We start from the raw sequence: 16,073 nt of genomic DNA on the forward strand, positions 1-16,073 counted from the left end.
CTGGTCCTGCTGGAGGCCCCCCTGTCCATACACCCCTGTCTCTATGGGCCCTCCCCACTTCTTACTCACACTCAGTCAACAGTCAATACACATTTACTGAGCACCTATGTTGTGCTGAAAAGTCGTATTAGATGTTTGGAGATACAGTGATGGACAACATAAATATGCTCCGATTTCACAAAATTACCCTCCCCACACACTCAGACACTAATCCCTACAGTGGTTTTGCAAGCCAGTTACCCCAATCACAATCATGTTAGTTAACTGCCAATTAGGGAATACTCAGCATATTCCAGGAAATTTTCACACATCATCTTGTTTTATCCTCAAAACTGACAGCAAGGTAGGCATTATGATTCCCACTTTCCAGATGAAAAAACTGAGACTCACAGTTCAAATCATTTGTCCGGCATCACATAGCTAATAAGTAGCAGAGCCAGGACTTGCCTTTGTTCTCTGTTTTCAACCTCTCCTCTCCCCCGCCCCCCAACAATGCATTCAGCAGCTAGCCCATGGGCAGGAGCTCCCAGCAGGTAGGGCTGGGGTCTAGGTCATATCCATGTCCCCAGCCCCCAGCACGGGGCTACATTGTTGTTAGATGAAAGAATTCATACACAGACACACTCTCCAAGGAACACAAGAAAACACAAACACTGAAATACAAAAACATACATACGTAACATATAATGTACTGGTAAGAGTTTGAAATTCAAGTCCTGACTCTTTGGGTTGAAATCCTGAATCTTCCACGTCCTAGCTATACACCTCAGTTCCCTTGTCTGCAAATAGCGATAGGGGTGTTGTGAATGCTAAATGAGGAATACATGGGAAGTGCTTAGCCTAGCACTGGCACATAGCCACTCTGCAATAAATATTAGCGATTGCTATGAAGAACATTCGTCCACACTCGCTGGCACATGCTCTCATGCTTATGTGCACCATCCTCTACTCCACCCCTCAGCCCAGACAGTCCAGACCCCAGAGCCAGGAGGGAGGAGCAGCTGCCTCTCTGCATCCACCTGTGCTATACCTGGGCCAGTGCAGTGAGCTCCTCACCAGCTCGGTTACATCACAGAAGGCTTCCTGGAAGAAGCCTCCACCAAAGCTGGGGAAGGGAGCCGGGCCAAAGCAGGAGGGTGCTGCCCTGTGCCCTGGCTCCGTCCCACTGTTCCTTACACAACCCCCCCAACCTCTACCACAGCACCCTCCCTCCACCCCTTCCCCACAGTAGAAACTTTCCTCTCTCCTCCTGCCAGAGTGTAAATTGCCCCCAGGAATGTGCTGCATCCCACGGCTCCCCTGGCAGTAGCCGGCCGCTGTCCTGGGGTCAGGCCTGGCCCTACATCAAAGGCTGGGGATCGGTAACAGTGCAGCTTCTCGCCTGCTGCCACCTTCCCCTCCCCTTCCACCAGCCCTTTGGCTTCCAGGGAACAGCACATGGTAGCACTTAAGCTCTGGGAGGACGTTTTTCCTGCACCCCCACCCCCCACCAGCCACAATGAACTACTTGTTAGGAGACTACGTCAATTTTACTTAATGTAATTTCTGTTCCAGGGATCTCTGTTGCCACCCGCTTCTTGGACCTGGATGCCCTGTATAAATGTAGGGGAGGCCAACCCTTCAGAAAGTTTAACCTGAATGTGGAAATTTCACGGGTATTGGGGGTCTGGGGCAGGAAGGGGACTCTGGTACACCAAGGGAATGGGGCTAGTGCTTTGGACTCCACTCAGGAAGTAAGGGGGGTAGCTTAAGGCGGGCTCAGAGCTAGCTTGTACAACTCAGGAGGCCAGCATGAGCATCTGAAGTGTGTGCGGGGCCAGGCATCCTTGGCCAATGCGCTCTTCCAATGCCCTGGGTCCAGTAGGTAGGCGCTGAGTCTGGCAGCTTTGCTTTCAGTTCTCGTGAGGGTGATTGGAGGACGGGGGCACCTCTGGGCTCAGACTGGCCTCTGAGATTTGCTCCATCAGGTGCATCTTCTAGCAAATTCTGAAAACAAGGGATCCAATGGGCACTCTCTGGGACAGTATGGTGGTGATCTAGAGACCCCTGGTGGCCAAAGGCTGCAGAGAGAGGCCTTTCCTTAGAGCCCTACCCAGCCAGCCCCAAGCCCAAAGACCGCAAGCACTGGCTCCTCCAGCCCCAGAACTCTGCCATTCATTAGGCTCCCTGGAAACACTCCTCAATGGTCAGCCTCTCCCATATAGCCAAGAAACCCTGTCCCGTCTTGCTGGGAGGGAGTGTGCTGGTGCATCAGGGAGAATGAACTACCTCAGCCTCACAGTCCAGTAAGGCAAAGGGATATATGTAATCTACAACCAATCAACTACAGGTGTGGGGATGGGGTGTGGGGCCAGGAAGTTAGGTTGCTGGGGCTTGTACGTTTGGCTCATTTGGGGAAGATGATGAGGTGATATTCCAGGTAGCTCTGTAGTCCCCAGCCTTTTCCTTTCGCTCAGCCCCTGGGTGTACATCACACAATTGTGGGGCTGTAAATGGGAAAAAGTCACTAAGGAGGCTTTGTTTCCACAGCTCGCTAACCCTGTAATGTTGCCCAAGTTTAACTCTGGGAAAGAAAGTATCCAAAACCTCATGCCATATAAACGGCTGCTAGAAGGTAGGCTGCGGAGTGGTGGGGAGAGGAAAGGCAAGGGCCCCTGGGAGAAGGGAAAGGGCGGTACAGCTTTCTTTGGCGGGGTCCAGACACTGCACAAAGCTTTCCACATATGGGCCCTGACATTCATTCTCTCAATCTTTTTTTTTTTTTTTTTTTGTCTTTTTTCGTGTCCGGCAATGGATCGCAACCCTCAGTGTTGCGCCCGTACCGGACCGGGACCGGCAACGGGATCGCAACCCTCGGTGTTGCCCCCGCTCCTCGCTCAGCCAGTGAGCGGCCGGTCTGTATGTGGGATCCGAACCCTCGGCGGGAGCGCCACCGCGCTTCCCAAGCGGCGCACTGTAGCAGTGCACCACCGGGCCGGCCCAATTCCCTCAATCTTTTAAAAAAAATTTTTTAATTTATAATTAGCACATACACTCTTACAAATCGTGATATTTATGTCCTTTGCCCAACCTATCACTTCTCAAACTCCCTTCCTCCCTCCCCGCCATCTCTAGTATCCTTACGTTTGTTCTCTCCTTCTGAAAGTTTATTGTTGTGGTCTTTTCTTTCTTTCTTTCCTTCATTCCTTCTTCCCTCCTTCCCTCCCTTCCTTCCTTCCTAGCAGCCAGTTATGAGTGAGAACATGTGGTATTTCTGTTTCTTTGTCTGGCTTATTTCACCTAATTTTCTCCAGACTCATCCATGTTGCTGCAAATGGTAGAATTTCATTGCTTTTTATGGCTGAGTAGTATTCCATTGTGTAGATATACCACATTTTCTTTATCTAGTCATCTGTTGATGGACACTTATGCAGGTTCCATATTTTGGCTATTGTAAATAGATCTGCAATAAACATGGGAGTGCAGGTATCCCTTCAACATGATGATTTCCATTCCTTTGGATATATATACCCAGTAGTGGGACTGCTGGATCATATGGTAGTTCTATCTCTAGTTGTTTGAGAAACTTCCATACTGTTTTCCATAATGGCTGTGCTAATTTACAGTCCCTCCAACAGTGTAGAAGAGTTCCCCTTTCCCCACAACACTACTGAAAGAAATTAAAGAGGACATAAAAAGGTGGAAAGACATGCTCTTGGATGAGAAGAATTAACATCATGAAAATGTCCATTCTACCCAAAGCAATCTACAGATTCAATGCAATCCCCAGCAAAATACCAATGACATTCTTCACAGAAAAAGAAAAAACAATCCAAACATTCATATGGAACAAAAAAAGACCCGAATAGCCAAAGCAATCCTGAGAAAATAAATAAATAAATAAAGTCAGAAGCATAACACTACCCAATTTCAAATTATATCCCTCAATCTTTCATTCATTCACTGAGACTCTGGCGTGACTGGGTCTACACTGGATGCTAAGGATACAGTTGATCAAAATAAGGTGCCTGCTGTGGGGCCCAAAACTGTCCCTGGAGGGGAAAGTCAAGAGGCTCAGAGAAGGATGGGATCCCAGAGGGAGGGTGAGCCTCCCTATACTCAAGGGTACAAAAATGACCATCCCTCCTCCTCAGTAGCCTAACCTAGATAGAGGCAGCAAACCCTGTGCAAAGTGCCCCCTTACTGGAGTCTCAGAACCCTGGTCCCCCCATTACACAACCAAGACACACATCAAGCACAATGCATCTATACCTGGCTACCCTCATCTCAGGCCTGCTCACTAACCTTGGGGAAGGCCTGGGGCCCAGTATTGCTCCAATACCTGTGTCTAGAATCAAGGCCCCAGGCTGATCCCAAGAACAGTGCTACCAGGTATGGCCTGAAACAACCTCTGCTTCCTCCCTTTCAAAGCTATCCCAAGCTCAATAAGGCTGGGAGGGGAGCTGCAGGCCTGCTCCCCTCCTCCCCCAAAGTGGAACGAGGCATCAAAAAAGCATCATCATTAAGAACATGGACTTGAGTTTGGCCCAGCTTTGAACCCTAGCTTCTCCACTTACTAGCTGTATGACCTTGCGCAACTTTTTAGGGCCTTGCTCTAAAAATGGAATTATTGTGAATTAGGTAACAAAGTGTTCAGTAGTGGATGACACGTGGTAAATACTCAATAAAATGGTACCCCAACACCAGGATTTATGTGGTCTTTCTAGCCACACCTCCCAACTTAGTGGCCAAGAGCCCAGGATAGTCAATTTTAGGCAAATCTGAAATAATGATCTGCTTCTAAATTTTGCTACAGACACTAGAGCCAAAAATGATTCTGAAGGGGTGTCATTTGCAACTACTTGCTCCCAAGTTTCCCAGACTCTCTGGTCTGTGGGGAGAAGCCATTGCTAGTCCAGGTCGAAGCAAGACAGGGCCCAGGAATTTACCTGGTCCCTTCACCCATACTAACAAAATTGCTGGGGATGAGCAGAAAGAAAACAGGACATGATTGGGATTTCACTCAAGAATGTGTCTTTATTGAACAATTTGTAAGAAAAAAGGATGGACCCTCTGTAAAACGAGGAGATGTCGCCTCCAAATAGTAGGGAGGAATGAGAGACCTGGGTGGCTTCCCAGAAGTCAGTATTTCCAGAATGACTGGCTCCCCTTTCCCAGCAAGCACTATAGTGTGTCATACTACAGCTAGCATTCCTACCCACCCCCTCCCAGCCCTTCTTCCCTCTACCCCACAACCCCGAATTCCCTACAGGCATTTACCAATGGCTTTCTAAAGGCCCAGAGATAGATGTGCCAGGATTGCCTCTTAATGGGGTCAAAGTGGGTTTTGCTTTGGAAAAATCACACAGGAATGTAAAATGGTCTGAGCTCCTTCTAGTCCAACCAAGGACAATCGTATCCAGCCCCCTTTTAAGGGAAAGAGAGCAAACAATTTGCCTCCTGAATGTGCACACTTGTGGGGTAAATGGACTATATCACAGTCTGCTCTTTATTAGCAAGGAGAATGGAAACAAGGTTAGAAGAATATATAATATCTGTGTTAAAGAGTCACTGAGTTTTAGAGAGCAGATAGAGCACTGAGGCTTTCTGATTCCAACAAGTGCTCCTGCTGGCTGCCCTCAAGTCCTGGGCATGATCATTCCTCTCCAGCTGGGAGATTGTCCTCAATCCGCCTGATGAACCTCATCCGGATTTCTGTCACACCGTCTCCTTTCAAGGTGTCCTGGACAAACTTGGCCTCCACAGCCATCTGGACCTGGGGGACAGTGGGAAAATGAAGGGGCAGCTGCCAAACCACAGCCTCTGGGGAACCACTAGAGATGGGGCTATAACTGACACACCCACAGCAGCCAAAGAAAGGGGGCTGGTTTCCCACAGGACTATTGCCAGCTCCAATGTTCTGTTGCAGAAGACAGTGGGCCCAAAAAATTAAGGAGCAACTTAGCAAAGAAAGCCCAAGATTGAGATAGTTACCAAATAAGACAATCTGGAAATGAATGTTCCTGGGCTGCGGGGACTAACAGCACCACCTCCTGGCCTAGTAGGGAGCATCATTATCATGTAGAGACATCCAACTTGGGATCCTATCTCAGCAGCATCTCCATCTCAGGCAGGTAGTAAAGCACTGCGGTGAGCCAAAGGCCTTTCTTTTCTCTCATTCATTCAAACATTTATCAAGCCCCTACTACATTTCAGGTGTCCCAGAAGGTAAAGAGTTCCACTTACCATCTCCAAAGCTCCTCGCAACACCCCACACAAGAGATTGGAATAAATAAGGGATGAGTGGTTATCAGGCAGTTCCACAAAGTCCACCAAGGGGTTATTTTCTAAAATGAGGGAGAATTCGTCACCAGCTGGGCTCCAATTAGTAATACTTGGAGTGATGCCCAAGTACATCTTGAACGCCACCTGTCAAGAAACACAACAGCACTATGGGGAAGAGCAGTAGGAACTGTACAATGGGGAAGGTGACAGGACTGGCAAATGGGAAATAAGTGGCTCAGGAACAAAACTGAGGCCTCTGTAAGACAACAAGGATTTGGTATTCTGGGCAAAAATGGAGACGCATCCGTGCATGATTCTGCACCCCTCTCCTTTAAGGCATCATACAATTACGCAACAACTATCATCTATCTACACTTCTCAGTGGAAGGAAGCACTGATCTTCTGACGGGTGGCTTCCCTGAACCAGCATATGAGCGCAGAGAGGCCCTGGCCCTCTTTCCTGTCCTGTCTGTGCTACTTGAACCCACCTTCTTGAAACTGAATATAGGTAACTGGGGCAGATCTACTCTGATGACATCCTTCCCTATCCACTCTCCTAATTCCAAAGCCTCACAAAGCTCTGCCCACTATGAACCCTTTTTAGAATTTGGGTATGGCCAGCATGCTTACAACCAAAAGAACCAACCTTTAGATAACTGATAACAAAAAGCTATAGGTGTTATATCACTTATTAATATATAGCACTAATATTTATACCATTTACTGTATGTACAACACTATACTAAGTGCACTCATTAGACCTGAATCATGTGCATTATTCATTTACTCCTTACAACAACCCTGTGAGGTAGCTCTCATTTTCTTCATTTCTAAAGATGAGGTAACTGGTAATTAAAGAGGTTAAAAGCAACTTACCTAAGAACCCAGAACTAGTAAGTATTGGAGCCAGAATTTGAAGCCAGGTTTGTCTGAGTCCAAAATTTGCATTCTTTTTTTTTTTTTTTTTTTTGGAAGATGACCGGTAAGGGGATCTTAACCCTTGACTTGGTGTTGTCAGCACCACCACGCTCTCCCATGTGAGCTAAACGGCCATCCTTATATAGGATCCGAACCCGTGGCCTTGGTGTTATCAGAACTGCATTCTCCCGAGTGAGCCACCTGCCGGCCCGAAAATTTGCATTCTTAACCCCATGCTACTCTGCTACACCTTCACAGTGGAGATCTGGCTTTGATTTCATTGAGGCTTTAATCCACAGGGATGATCCCAACCACTCTTCCCTTTTTCATAATCTGTGCTATTCCCAAACCACCAGGAAGCCTTCTTTGGCCCAAAGAGCTGCCTAACCAGTCTTTTGGGAGGCTAAGGGCCTCTCTAAGGGAGATAGAGAGACTGGTAAGTAGCATCTCCCAATGGCACTCCTTCAGCATGGCCAGGTGGTCCAGGATAATGACCTTGGCGATGACATCCGCAGTTTCCCGAAAGTCGTGGCACCTCCCAACATTTGACCGTGCCAAGAAATCTTCAATCAGTCGAACTCCAATGTTATAGCCCCTGGGAAGGAAATTAGGTAACAGACTATTATAAGGTCTAAATATCTTCTGTCTAAAAATAAGGCTGCTTGAGATAAAGGAAAAATGGAGATAATCTCAAAATATCCCAATAAATGAGCTCAACTGTACCCAAAATGTTGGCTATGAGAGAAAGGACCATGTTCTGGGCTCTAAAGGACAATGTAGACTTGGTGCACTGGGGATCCCCATTCCTGTCTCTCTTGCAAAGAAGCTCACTCACATTTTGTCCAGCTGTTTGTTCACATCTTCATCATTTTCATAGTCCTTGCATAGCTGGGTGACCAGAGCCCCATAAGTCAGGGTGAAGAGCTCAGAGCTCTATAAGAGATCCAAAAGACAGTCAGGACCAAGCAGCACAAAAGAGAAAGTGTGGTGAGGGACTGGATCAGCAACTGTCGGGATTCAGAGGAAGGTCTCCTGTGTCTGAAGGGAAAGAACATCATCCCCAGTGGAGTGGCCAGAGAATCTGGACTCCCAAGGTGAACATGGCAGGTCTGCAGCCAGACCCACTGCAAAACAGGCTGTAAAAGACACCTCATGCACTGAGCAATCACTCTCCCAACACACCAAGGTGGGCTTCTGCCAGTCCAAGTCTCCACTATAGCTGCCAAGCCTAAGCTCAGGTCACCAGAATCTGGTGTGGGAACAGTAGTCATTCCCCAGAGTCTGTGAAAGACACATCCGAAGTAGACATTTATAAACTAGTCTCTGTGTGTTAGGAGGTATGACCAATGGGTCCCCATGCCTTAGAATGCCCTGGCCGAGGGCTGGCTAGTTAGCTATTGGTTAGAGCACAGTGTTATAACACCAAGGTTGAGTGTTCTTTTTTTTTTTTTTTTTCCTTTTTTGTCTTTTTTCATGTCCGGCAACGGATCGCAACCCTCAGTGTCGCGCCCGGACTGGACCGGACCGGCAACGGGATCACAACCCTTGGTGTTGCGCCCGCACCTCGCTCAGCCAGTGAGCGGGAACCGGTCTGTATGTGGGATCCGAACCCTCAGCGGGAGCGCTGCCGCGCTCCCAAGCGGCGCACTGTAGCAGTGCGCCACCGGGCCGGCCCCAAAGTTGAGTGTTCTGATCCTCATACCAGCCAGCCATCGGGGGAAAAAAAAGGATGCCCTGGCCTAGAGTTAAACTGTACTCCCAGGGCTCTACCCAGGAGTAGCAGAAGACCCAAGGGCCCAGTCCATGGGAAAGAAAGGAAGTCCTAGACAAAGTCCATTGAACTGATGACAACCCCTCTCCAAAGTCAACAGCATGAGAAAAAAAAAATTCCTCTTGACACACAGCTAAAATGTTAGGAGGAAATGGGGTAACTCTGAAAGAAATATAATTTTTTATGTACCTGGAACACAAATACTGACCTGAACTGGTTTCTATTATAACTGCAGTTAAAATCATAGAAACTCTTTCTTAGATAAAGAATCCTATCACTTGGGCCGGCCCATGGCTCACTTGGGAGAGTGTGGTGCTAATAACACCAAAGCCACGGGTTTGGATCCCCTTACTGGTTATCTTTAAAAAAAAAAAAAAAAAAAAAAGAATCCTATCACTTACCTACCAAGAAACAGAAAGACGTGGAAGGGGAAAGGAATGGCAAATACCAAGACTATGCAATGAAAGCAGCCATCAGGAAGGAAAGGCATCATCAAAGTCAAAGTGAGAAACATGTTAACAGCATATTTGGACCAATGGATTCACTCAGAAATAAGGCTGAAAAATCAAGACTGCCACCCAACCACTCCCTTCTGATTGGAGGCTTGTCAGACTTGGAGCAAAATACCTTTCTGTCTTCAAGTTTCCTGGGGAAGAAAATTTAAGAAATGTTAAGGCCCTGCTCTCAGAACCCAATGTTCCTCACTTCAACCCATAGCCCAGTGGTAGGGTCCTTGCAAGAACAATACTTTGATTGCCTTTTGCTTACATATTGCATTCTACTTTTCATCATCTTATTTTCCATCCCACAATAACTGTAAAACAGAAAGGGGAGGGATTAATCGCACTTTGGAGATGAAGAAACTGAGACCCAGAGTGGTTAAATAATTTGCCCAAGGACAAACAGCTAATTAGTGACAAAATAAATTTTAGGGGACTAAAACCAAAGGTTTCCAAGCCAATTTTCACTCTATCCACTGTTCCCCACAACTGCAATATTAACAAGCTCCCCCCAACAAAAAAAAGAAAGGAAGGAAGGAAGAAAAAAAAAACTTAGCTGCACTAGAGTCAAAGAAAATCAGTTTGGGGATAAGGAGGCTTTTTTTTTTTTTTTTTCCTTTTTGTCTTTTTTCGTGTCCGGCAACGGATCGCAACCCTCAGTGTCGCGCCCATACCGGACCGGGACTGGCAACGGGATCGAAACCCTCGGTGTTGCTCCCACACCTCACTCAGCCAGTGAGCGGGAACCAGTCTGTACGTGGGATCCGAACCCTCGGCGGGAGCGCCACTGCGCTTCCCAAGCGGCGCACTGTAGCAGTGCGCCACCGGGCCGGCCCAAGAGGCTTTTTTAACTTAACTAAAACAGTCAGATCAGGGTGTCTCCAAGAGACCATTTACCAAATATGGCAATTAAGGGGAAGCTATTAAAGAAGGGAATGATTTTTTAGTAAAGTCAAGGGCTTGGCACTAGAATAGCCAGGGCATGAATGGATGGAGGCAGTCCAGCAGTTACCAGAGAGTTGGCACTACTGCATTAAATCAGGACAGCTTTCCTTCCATTATTAATGAGCCCTTGGATGGAGATTCCAAGAGTCTCTGCCCACCATGATGCCAAATAACATGCAAATCATGATGTTATCAAGCACCTATACATGTAGCTGCCCCTAGTTTATCGATAAGAAAAAGCAAGGTCCTGGACAGATCTGTCCGTGGTCACAGAATCAATATGCCTGAGATCTGGGAATAGGATCCCTGACCCAGGCTCTCCATAACCTCTCTTAAGTTGCAAGTCTGTCTCCATCTTCGGTTATGAACCAAGCCTACTTAGAACAGTTAGTGACATAAATATATAACTTAAAGGTCTTCATACTTTAAAGATAGGCATGGGGCCATGGTGTAGAAAAACATTATTCAACATTTACTATGTACCAAGGACTACCTAATAGGAGGGAGATAGACAATACAGAGAAATAAATAAAATACATGGTTTGCCAGATGGTGATATGTGTTATGGAGAGAAACAAAGCACAAAAGGAGATTAGGGAGTATTTATGTTCATGTATGTGTGTATGCTGGAGGGAGAGGGGGTGTAATTTTAAATAGGGTAGTCAGGGAAGGTCTCACTAAGGTGATATTTCTGCAAAGACCTGAAGGAGGTAAGGGTAAGCCAGGAAGCTATCTGGGTGAAAAAATTCTAGGCAGTAAGTGTACAGGTCCTGAGGTGGGAGTATGCCTGGCATGTCTGAGAAACAGTTGCGAGACAAGCATCATTAGAGAGGAGTGAGCAAGAGAGACAACAGAAGAGGAAGTCAGAAAAGTAATAAGAGGTTACAGAGTCTGAAGACCTGGGTTTTCAGCCCTTGTGACCCTTATAATGAAAGTTCCCATGTGCCTATAAAGATCAGGTAGTTCAGCCAGTCGAATTTCTTCACTGAACCCAAGCACCACATTTCCCCGCCAAAAGAAACATGAATTTCTTCTGCAACACTTCTATTTTCAGACTGCTTTAATTATATTTCATAATAACAGTAATAGTCATTAACATTTATGAAACTTTCTGAATGTCTTCACAGAAACCAGCATACTTCTTATCGTTGAGCACTGTCCTGTAAAAAACTTTGTTATTCTAAGCCTTGCTTAATCTCCCCGAACATCAGTTTTTCCAATTTATAAAATGGTGACAGTAGTATCTGCCCATCAGGATTACTACGCAATTCTAATGAGATAATGTTGTAGAGCACCTATGGCATAGCACACACTCAAGAAATATTTTTATTATTTTTTTTTATTATTTTTTTTTTTTTAAAAGATGACCGGTAAGGGGATCTTAACCCTTGACTTGGTGTTGTCAGCACCACGCTCACCCAGTGAGCGAACCGGCCATCCCTATGTGGGATCCGAACCCGGGGCCTTGGTGTTATTAGCACCGCACTCTACCGAGTGAGCCACGGGCCGGCCCAGAAATATTTTTATTTTTAATGTTCTACTGTTTTGTTTTTTGGGAGCAGATGGATGGTATGGGCATCCGAACCACTGACTTTGGTGTTATCAACACCCCGCTCTCTCAAGTGAGCCACTGGCCAGCCCCCTGATATTTTTATTCTTAATCTGGTTTTATGTGGTGTGGTGCCAGAGAGCACTCTGAACTAGGTTCAAGGAGGCAAGAAATAAGGAGGGAAATTTTGAATCAATATAAAGATATTTCTAGCAATTAATAAGGCATATAGAAAGAAAACTGGGTTTGTAGTCGGAAGACCTGATTCTGAGTCTGGACTTGCCACATAATAGCTGAGACCTCAGGTAAATCACTTCGCTTTGCTAAACCTTAATGTCTTCGTACAAGAACGGTAATCTGTCATACCAATCATAGGGTTGTTGGGAGGACCTAATGAGATAATGGACTAGAACATGCACTGCAGACTGAAAACCATAGGAATTATGGCAGCTATGCCAACATGATCTCCAAGTCAGTCACAACATGAGCAGGGTAAGTTAAGCCATGCCCTATTCTCAGGTGAGCCACCACTTGATGGTTTTCAGAAAGCCTTTCAGTTGATGCCCCAAACAAAACATCAAATCTCCTTGAGGGAGCTGATCCTTAGAGCTAATGCTCAAAGAATCATACTGTTTTTGTCAAAACAGATAATTCAATATGAATCCCCTCCAGCAGCTAGGGAAAGAGTGTCAGTAACAAGACTGGGTCCAGCCCTCTGTCGTACCCTCCAGCCTCCTGTCATGGAGACTCTAAGTCGTGCTACTTAAGTAGTAACTCACTTGGGCTCTGGAGAATAGACACACTGTGGTTGGGTTACTAGTAACATGACACAAAAGAAAGGGAGGCCTCATTGTCCATGGGATTCAAGAGCTAACCACTACATAGACACATGAAGGCTAATAACTTTACCAATAAGGATGATAGATGACACTGAGTGTCAACTGTGTTCTAGCTTCACTGTTACACTGCTAGCTTTACATGCATTCTCGCAATTAATCCTCAGATCAACCCTATAATATAGGGACTATTATTATTTCCTTTATTTTTTGTAAAAAAGACGGTGAAGCTGATGCTCAGAACAATGAAAAAACTTGCCCAAGGTCACAAAGCAAGTAAGCAGTGAAACCAGGACTCAGTCCTAGGCAGTACTATACTCCTGTATTGTGTACACTTCTGTTTCCCTCACAGTATGTGCTTCTTAAGGTTAGGAACTAGGACTTCACTTTTGCATCTCCCACAGCATCTAGCACAGAGCTTTGCATATGGTCGGTGCTCAGGAAAAGTTTGGTGGACAAATAGGCTGTTTGTTTGCCCAGACTAAAAGTACAGATTTGGTTACTTGGGCATATTAACCATCTAGGTCTTGGAAGACTTAAGTTGAACACAGTAATTAGCAGAAGGCTGGGCAATTGGGAAGAGGGCTGCTTGCGGGGTAGACTCCCCATGCAGAGAGGAGAGGATCACGTGACAAGGCCTGAATAGGCACCAGTATGAACCAAATGAGAGAATACACTCAAACCTTCCTTTCATTTATTCAACAAATATAGGGGCTGGCTGGTTAGCTCAGTTGGTTAGAGCGTGGTATTGATAACACTAAGGTCAAGGGTTCAGATCCCCATACCAGTCAGCTGCCAAAAACCAAACCAAACCAAACCAAACAAAAAAACAAACATGTATTAATTGCCCAGTGTCAGGCATCATTCTAAATGCTGGGAATGGAGCACTAAACGAAACAAATCCCTGACCTCACGGAGTTTACATTCTTGTGGGGGAGACTGAAAAGAAACAAATATATAATTTATAATGAAATATTTAGAATTAAATAGACAGTGCTATGGGAAAAAAATAGGGTAGAGTAAGAGAATAGATAATAGTCAGATGGTCAGGGAAGGCCTTTCTGAGGAGGTGACATCTGAGTAACTGAATGAAGTGTGGACTGGGCCAGGTGACTATTTGGGGGAAGGGAGTTCCAAGCAGAGACAGAAATGGCAATAGTCTTGAGGGCAGAAGTATGCTACTACTCCTCCCTAATTACCTCACTTTACTGAAATGAAGAATACTGTGGGGTGGAGGTGCAGACTGCAGGTTCCCGCTAAAGTAGTATAAAGATTTCCGTACTGATTTAAGGTAAAAAAAAAAAAAAAAAAGTACAAAACAAGAGCAAGATATGAAAACCAAGCAGGAAGACCTCTCTGCTCATATGGTAGGAAAAGGAGGAGGAAACAAACATTTCCCATGCCCCTCACATTTTACACTCTCATTTAATCATAGGGCATTAATTACCCCCTTTTATAGATAAGGACACTGAGGATCAATTGAGTAAGCCAGAATTCCAACCAATGTCCGTGTATTTTCCCCTACATGACACTGTTTCCTAGCAAAATATTCTTTTTCTTTTAAACTCTTGGTATTTCCTACAAAACAGGAATTCATTCCTTTCTTTTATTTTGGAGTCTGGCCAGAATGGGAATCTGAACCCTTGGTGTTACAAGGCTGTGTTCTAACCAACTGAGCTACACTGCCAGCCTCAAAACAGGAATTCTTAACCTGTAATTCATGGAGTATCTTCAGGGGGCCCACAAACCCCCTCCAAATGTAAGTAAATGTTTGTGTGTATGTTTGTGTATTTAATATTTCTGAGGAGAAGATCCATAGCTATCATCAGCTTCTAAAAAGGGGTCTGAGAAAGAAAGGCTAAGTACCACTCTGGATTAACAAGGCTTCCTGCAGCCCATTTTTGTTGGCTGTTTCTGGTGTAAACTGCAAAGGTGTAAGGAAAGTCATCCCCTCTAGAGTGGAGTATCAACACAGGGACCCTGGTCTGCCCAGCATACAACTTCAGATACTACGTTTTTAAATTCGAAAACAAAGACATAGTATGCGCAATTCTGGAAGAAGTAAGAATATGCCAAAGAAAAGGAATACCTGCCAGGAAGGCCCCTTAGTTCAGAGAAAAATGTTATCTATCTCACTCTCCAGCCCCAGCCTCCAGCGCAACTTTATGGGACCAAACAGTGTCCCACTATGCTAGGACAAGAAGGGAGCCGCCTCCTCCGCACCCCCATTACGGGGGCACCACTCTGCTCACTCTGGCCCATGTCTTATTCCACTGAATAGAAAGATCCTTTCTGTCAAGACCAGTATCTAAGCATATGTCACAACGGCCATGGCCAGTGTAAGACAGTAGAGCCTAATAGTCTGAAGCATTAGCTTTACAGTTAAGAGAGACACGGGTTCAAATCCTAACTCTTCTAGGTGTAAATCTGGGCAATTTACGTAACCTCTTTGAGTCGTAAAATGGCGATAACACTATCCACCTAATAGGATTACTTTGCAGATTAAATAAGATAACGTAGGTAAAGTGCTTGGCCCAATGCCTACCACGTAGTAAGAGAGGAATAAATGGTTTGTCTTACTGTTATTTACGTTACTCGTGTTGCTTTTGGTCTAGCACAGAACTGCACTCAGGCCTCGGGGTAGGGGTGTCCTAAGCGGAGCTCGTCCAGAGGTCCTCCAACCAGCCTCAGGCCCGGGACGCCCCCAGAGTCACCCTCCAAGCGACCCCCCTCCTACAGGTCACGGGGGGCCCTTTCCCAATCGCGCCTCGGGCTTGGTGCCGAGCCCCTTCCCCAGTTCGCCTCAGTTCCGTCCCTCCCGCCGAGGTCACGCGTTCCAAGTTACCATTTTCTTGCTCTCGGTGCCACGATTCGCTTGCCTGGACATGGTGCCGGCCGCCCCGCCCCGCCTCGCTACAAGTCCGCTTGGCGACCCCTTCAGACGCCGCTCCACACAACCGCCGCCCCTCAGCCTTCAGGACTGACCGGTACCTATTCAACGCGCCTGCGCGGCCTGTCGCGGGGCACCAAGGGACTCGTGGTCCGGCCGATGAGGGTAATTTCCGCCCGACAGACGTCGAACTACAACACCCAACAGCCCCGTTGGCAGCCCCGCCTCCTGGCGCATCCGAACTACAACTCCCGGAGTGCTCCGCGCGTGCATGACGCGTAGTGTCTGGCTCCCCCTGGGCTGCATTCTGGCCGCTGGGTGGCGTCCGCGGCTTGCGGTGGTTCTGTCTCATCACACACTTTCCCCTCCTTTCCCTCCACCTCCCCCCACCCCCTGACTC

The 16,073-nt window shown here is 46.5% G+C and overlaps 1 protein-coding gene across 1 annotated transcript; it reads right to left on the minus strand.

The window, feature by feature from the left end:
• Positions 1–4,990: 4,990 nt before the first annotated feature.
• On the minus strand, positions 4,991–15,803 carry TRAPPC3 (trafficking protein particle complex 3). Its single transcript, XM_008585524.1, has 5 exons — positions 15,629–15,803; positions 8,018–8,115; positions 7,678–7,777; positions 6,226–6,408; positions 4,991–5,755 (listed from the first exon to the last, which is right to left on the minus strand). Exons 1-5 carry the CDS (start codon positions 15,668–15,670, stop codon positions 5,636–5,638), a joined length of 543 nt encoding a protein of 180 aa, XP_008583746.1. The 5' UTR covers positions 15,671–15,803; the 3' UTR covers positions 4,991–5,635.
• Positions 15,804–16,073: the final 270 nt, after the last annotated feature.

The sequence above is a fragment of the Galeopterus variegatus genome, unplaced genomic scaffold (genome assembly GCF_000696425.1).
Source record: "Galeopterus variegatus unplaced genomic scaffold, G_variegatus-3.0.2 Scaffold106, whole genome shotgun sequence".
Lineage (NCBI taxonomy): Eukaryota > Metazoa > Chordata > Mammalia > Dermoptera > Cynocephalidae > Galeopterus > Galeopterus variegatus.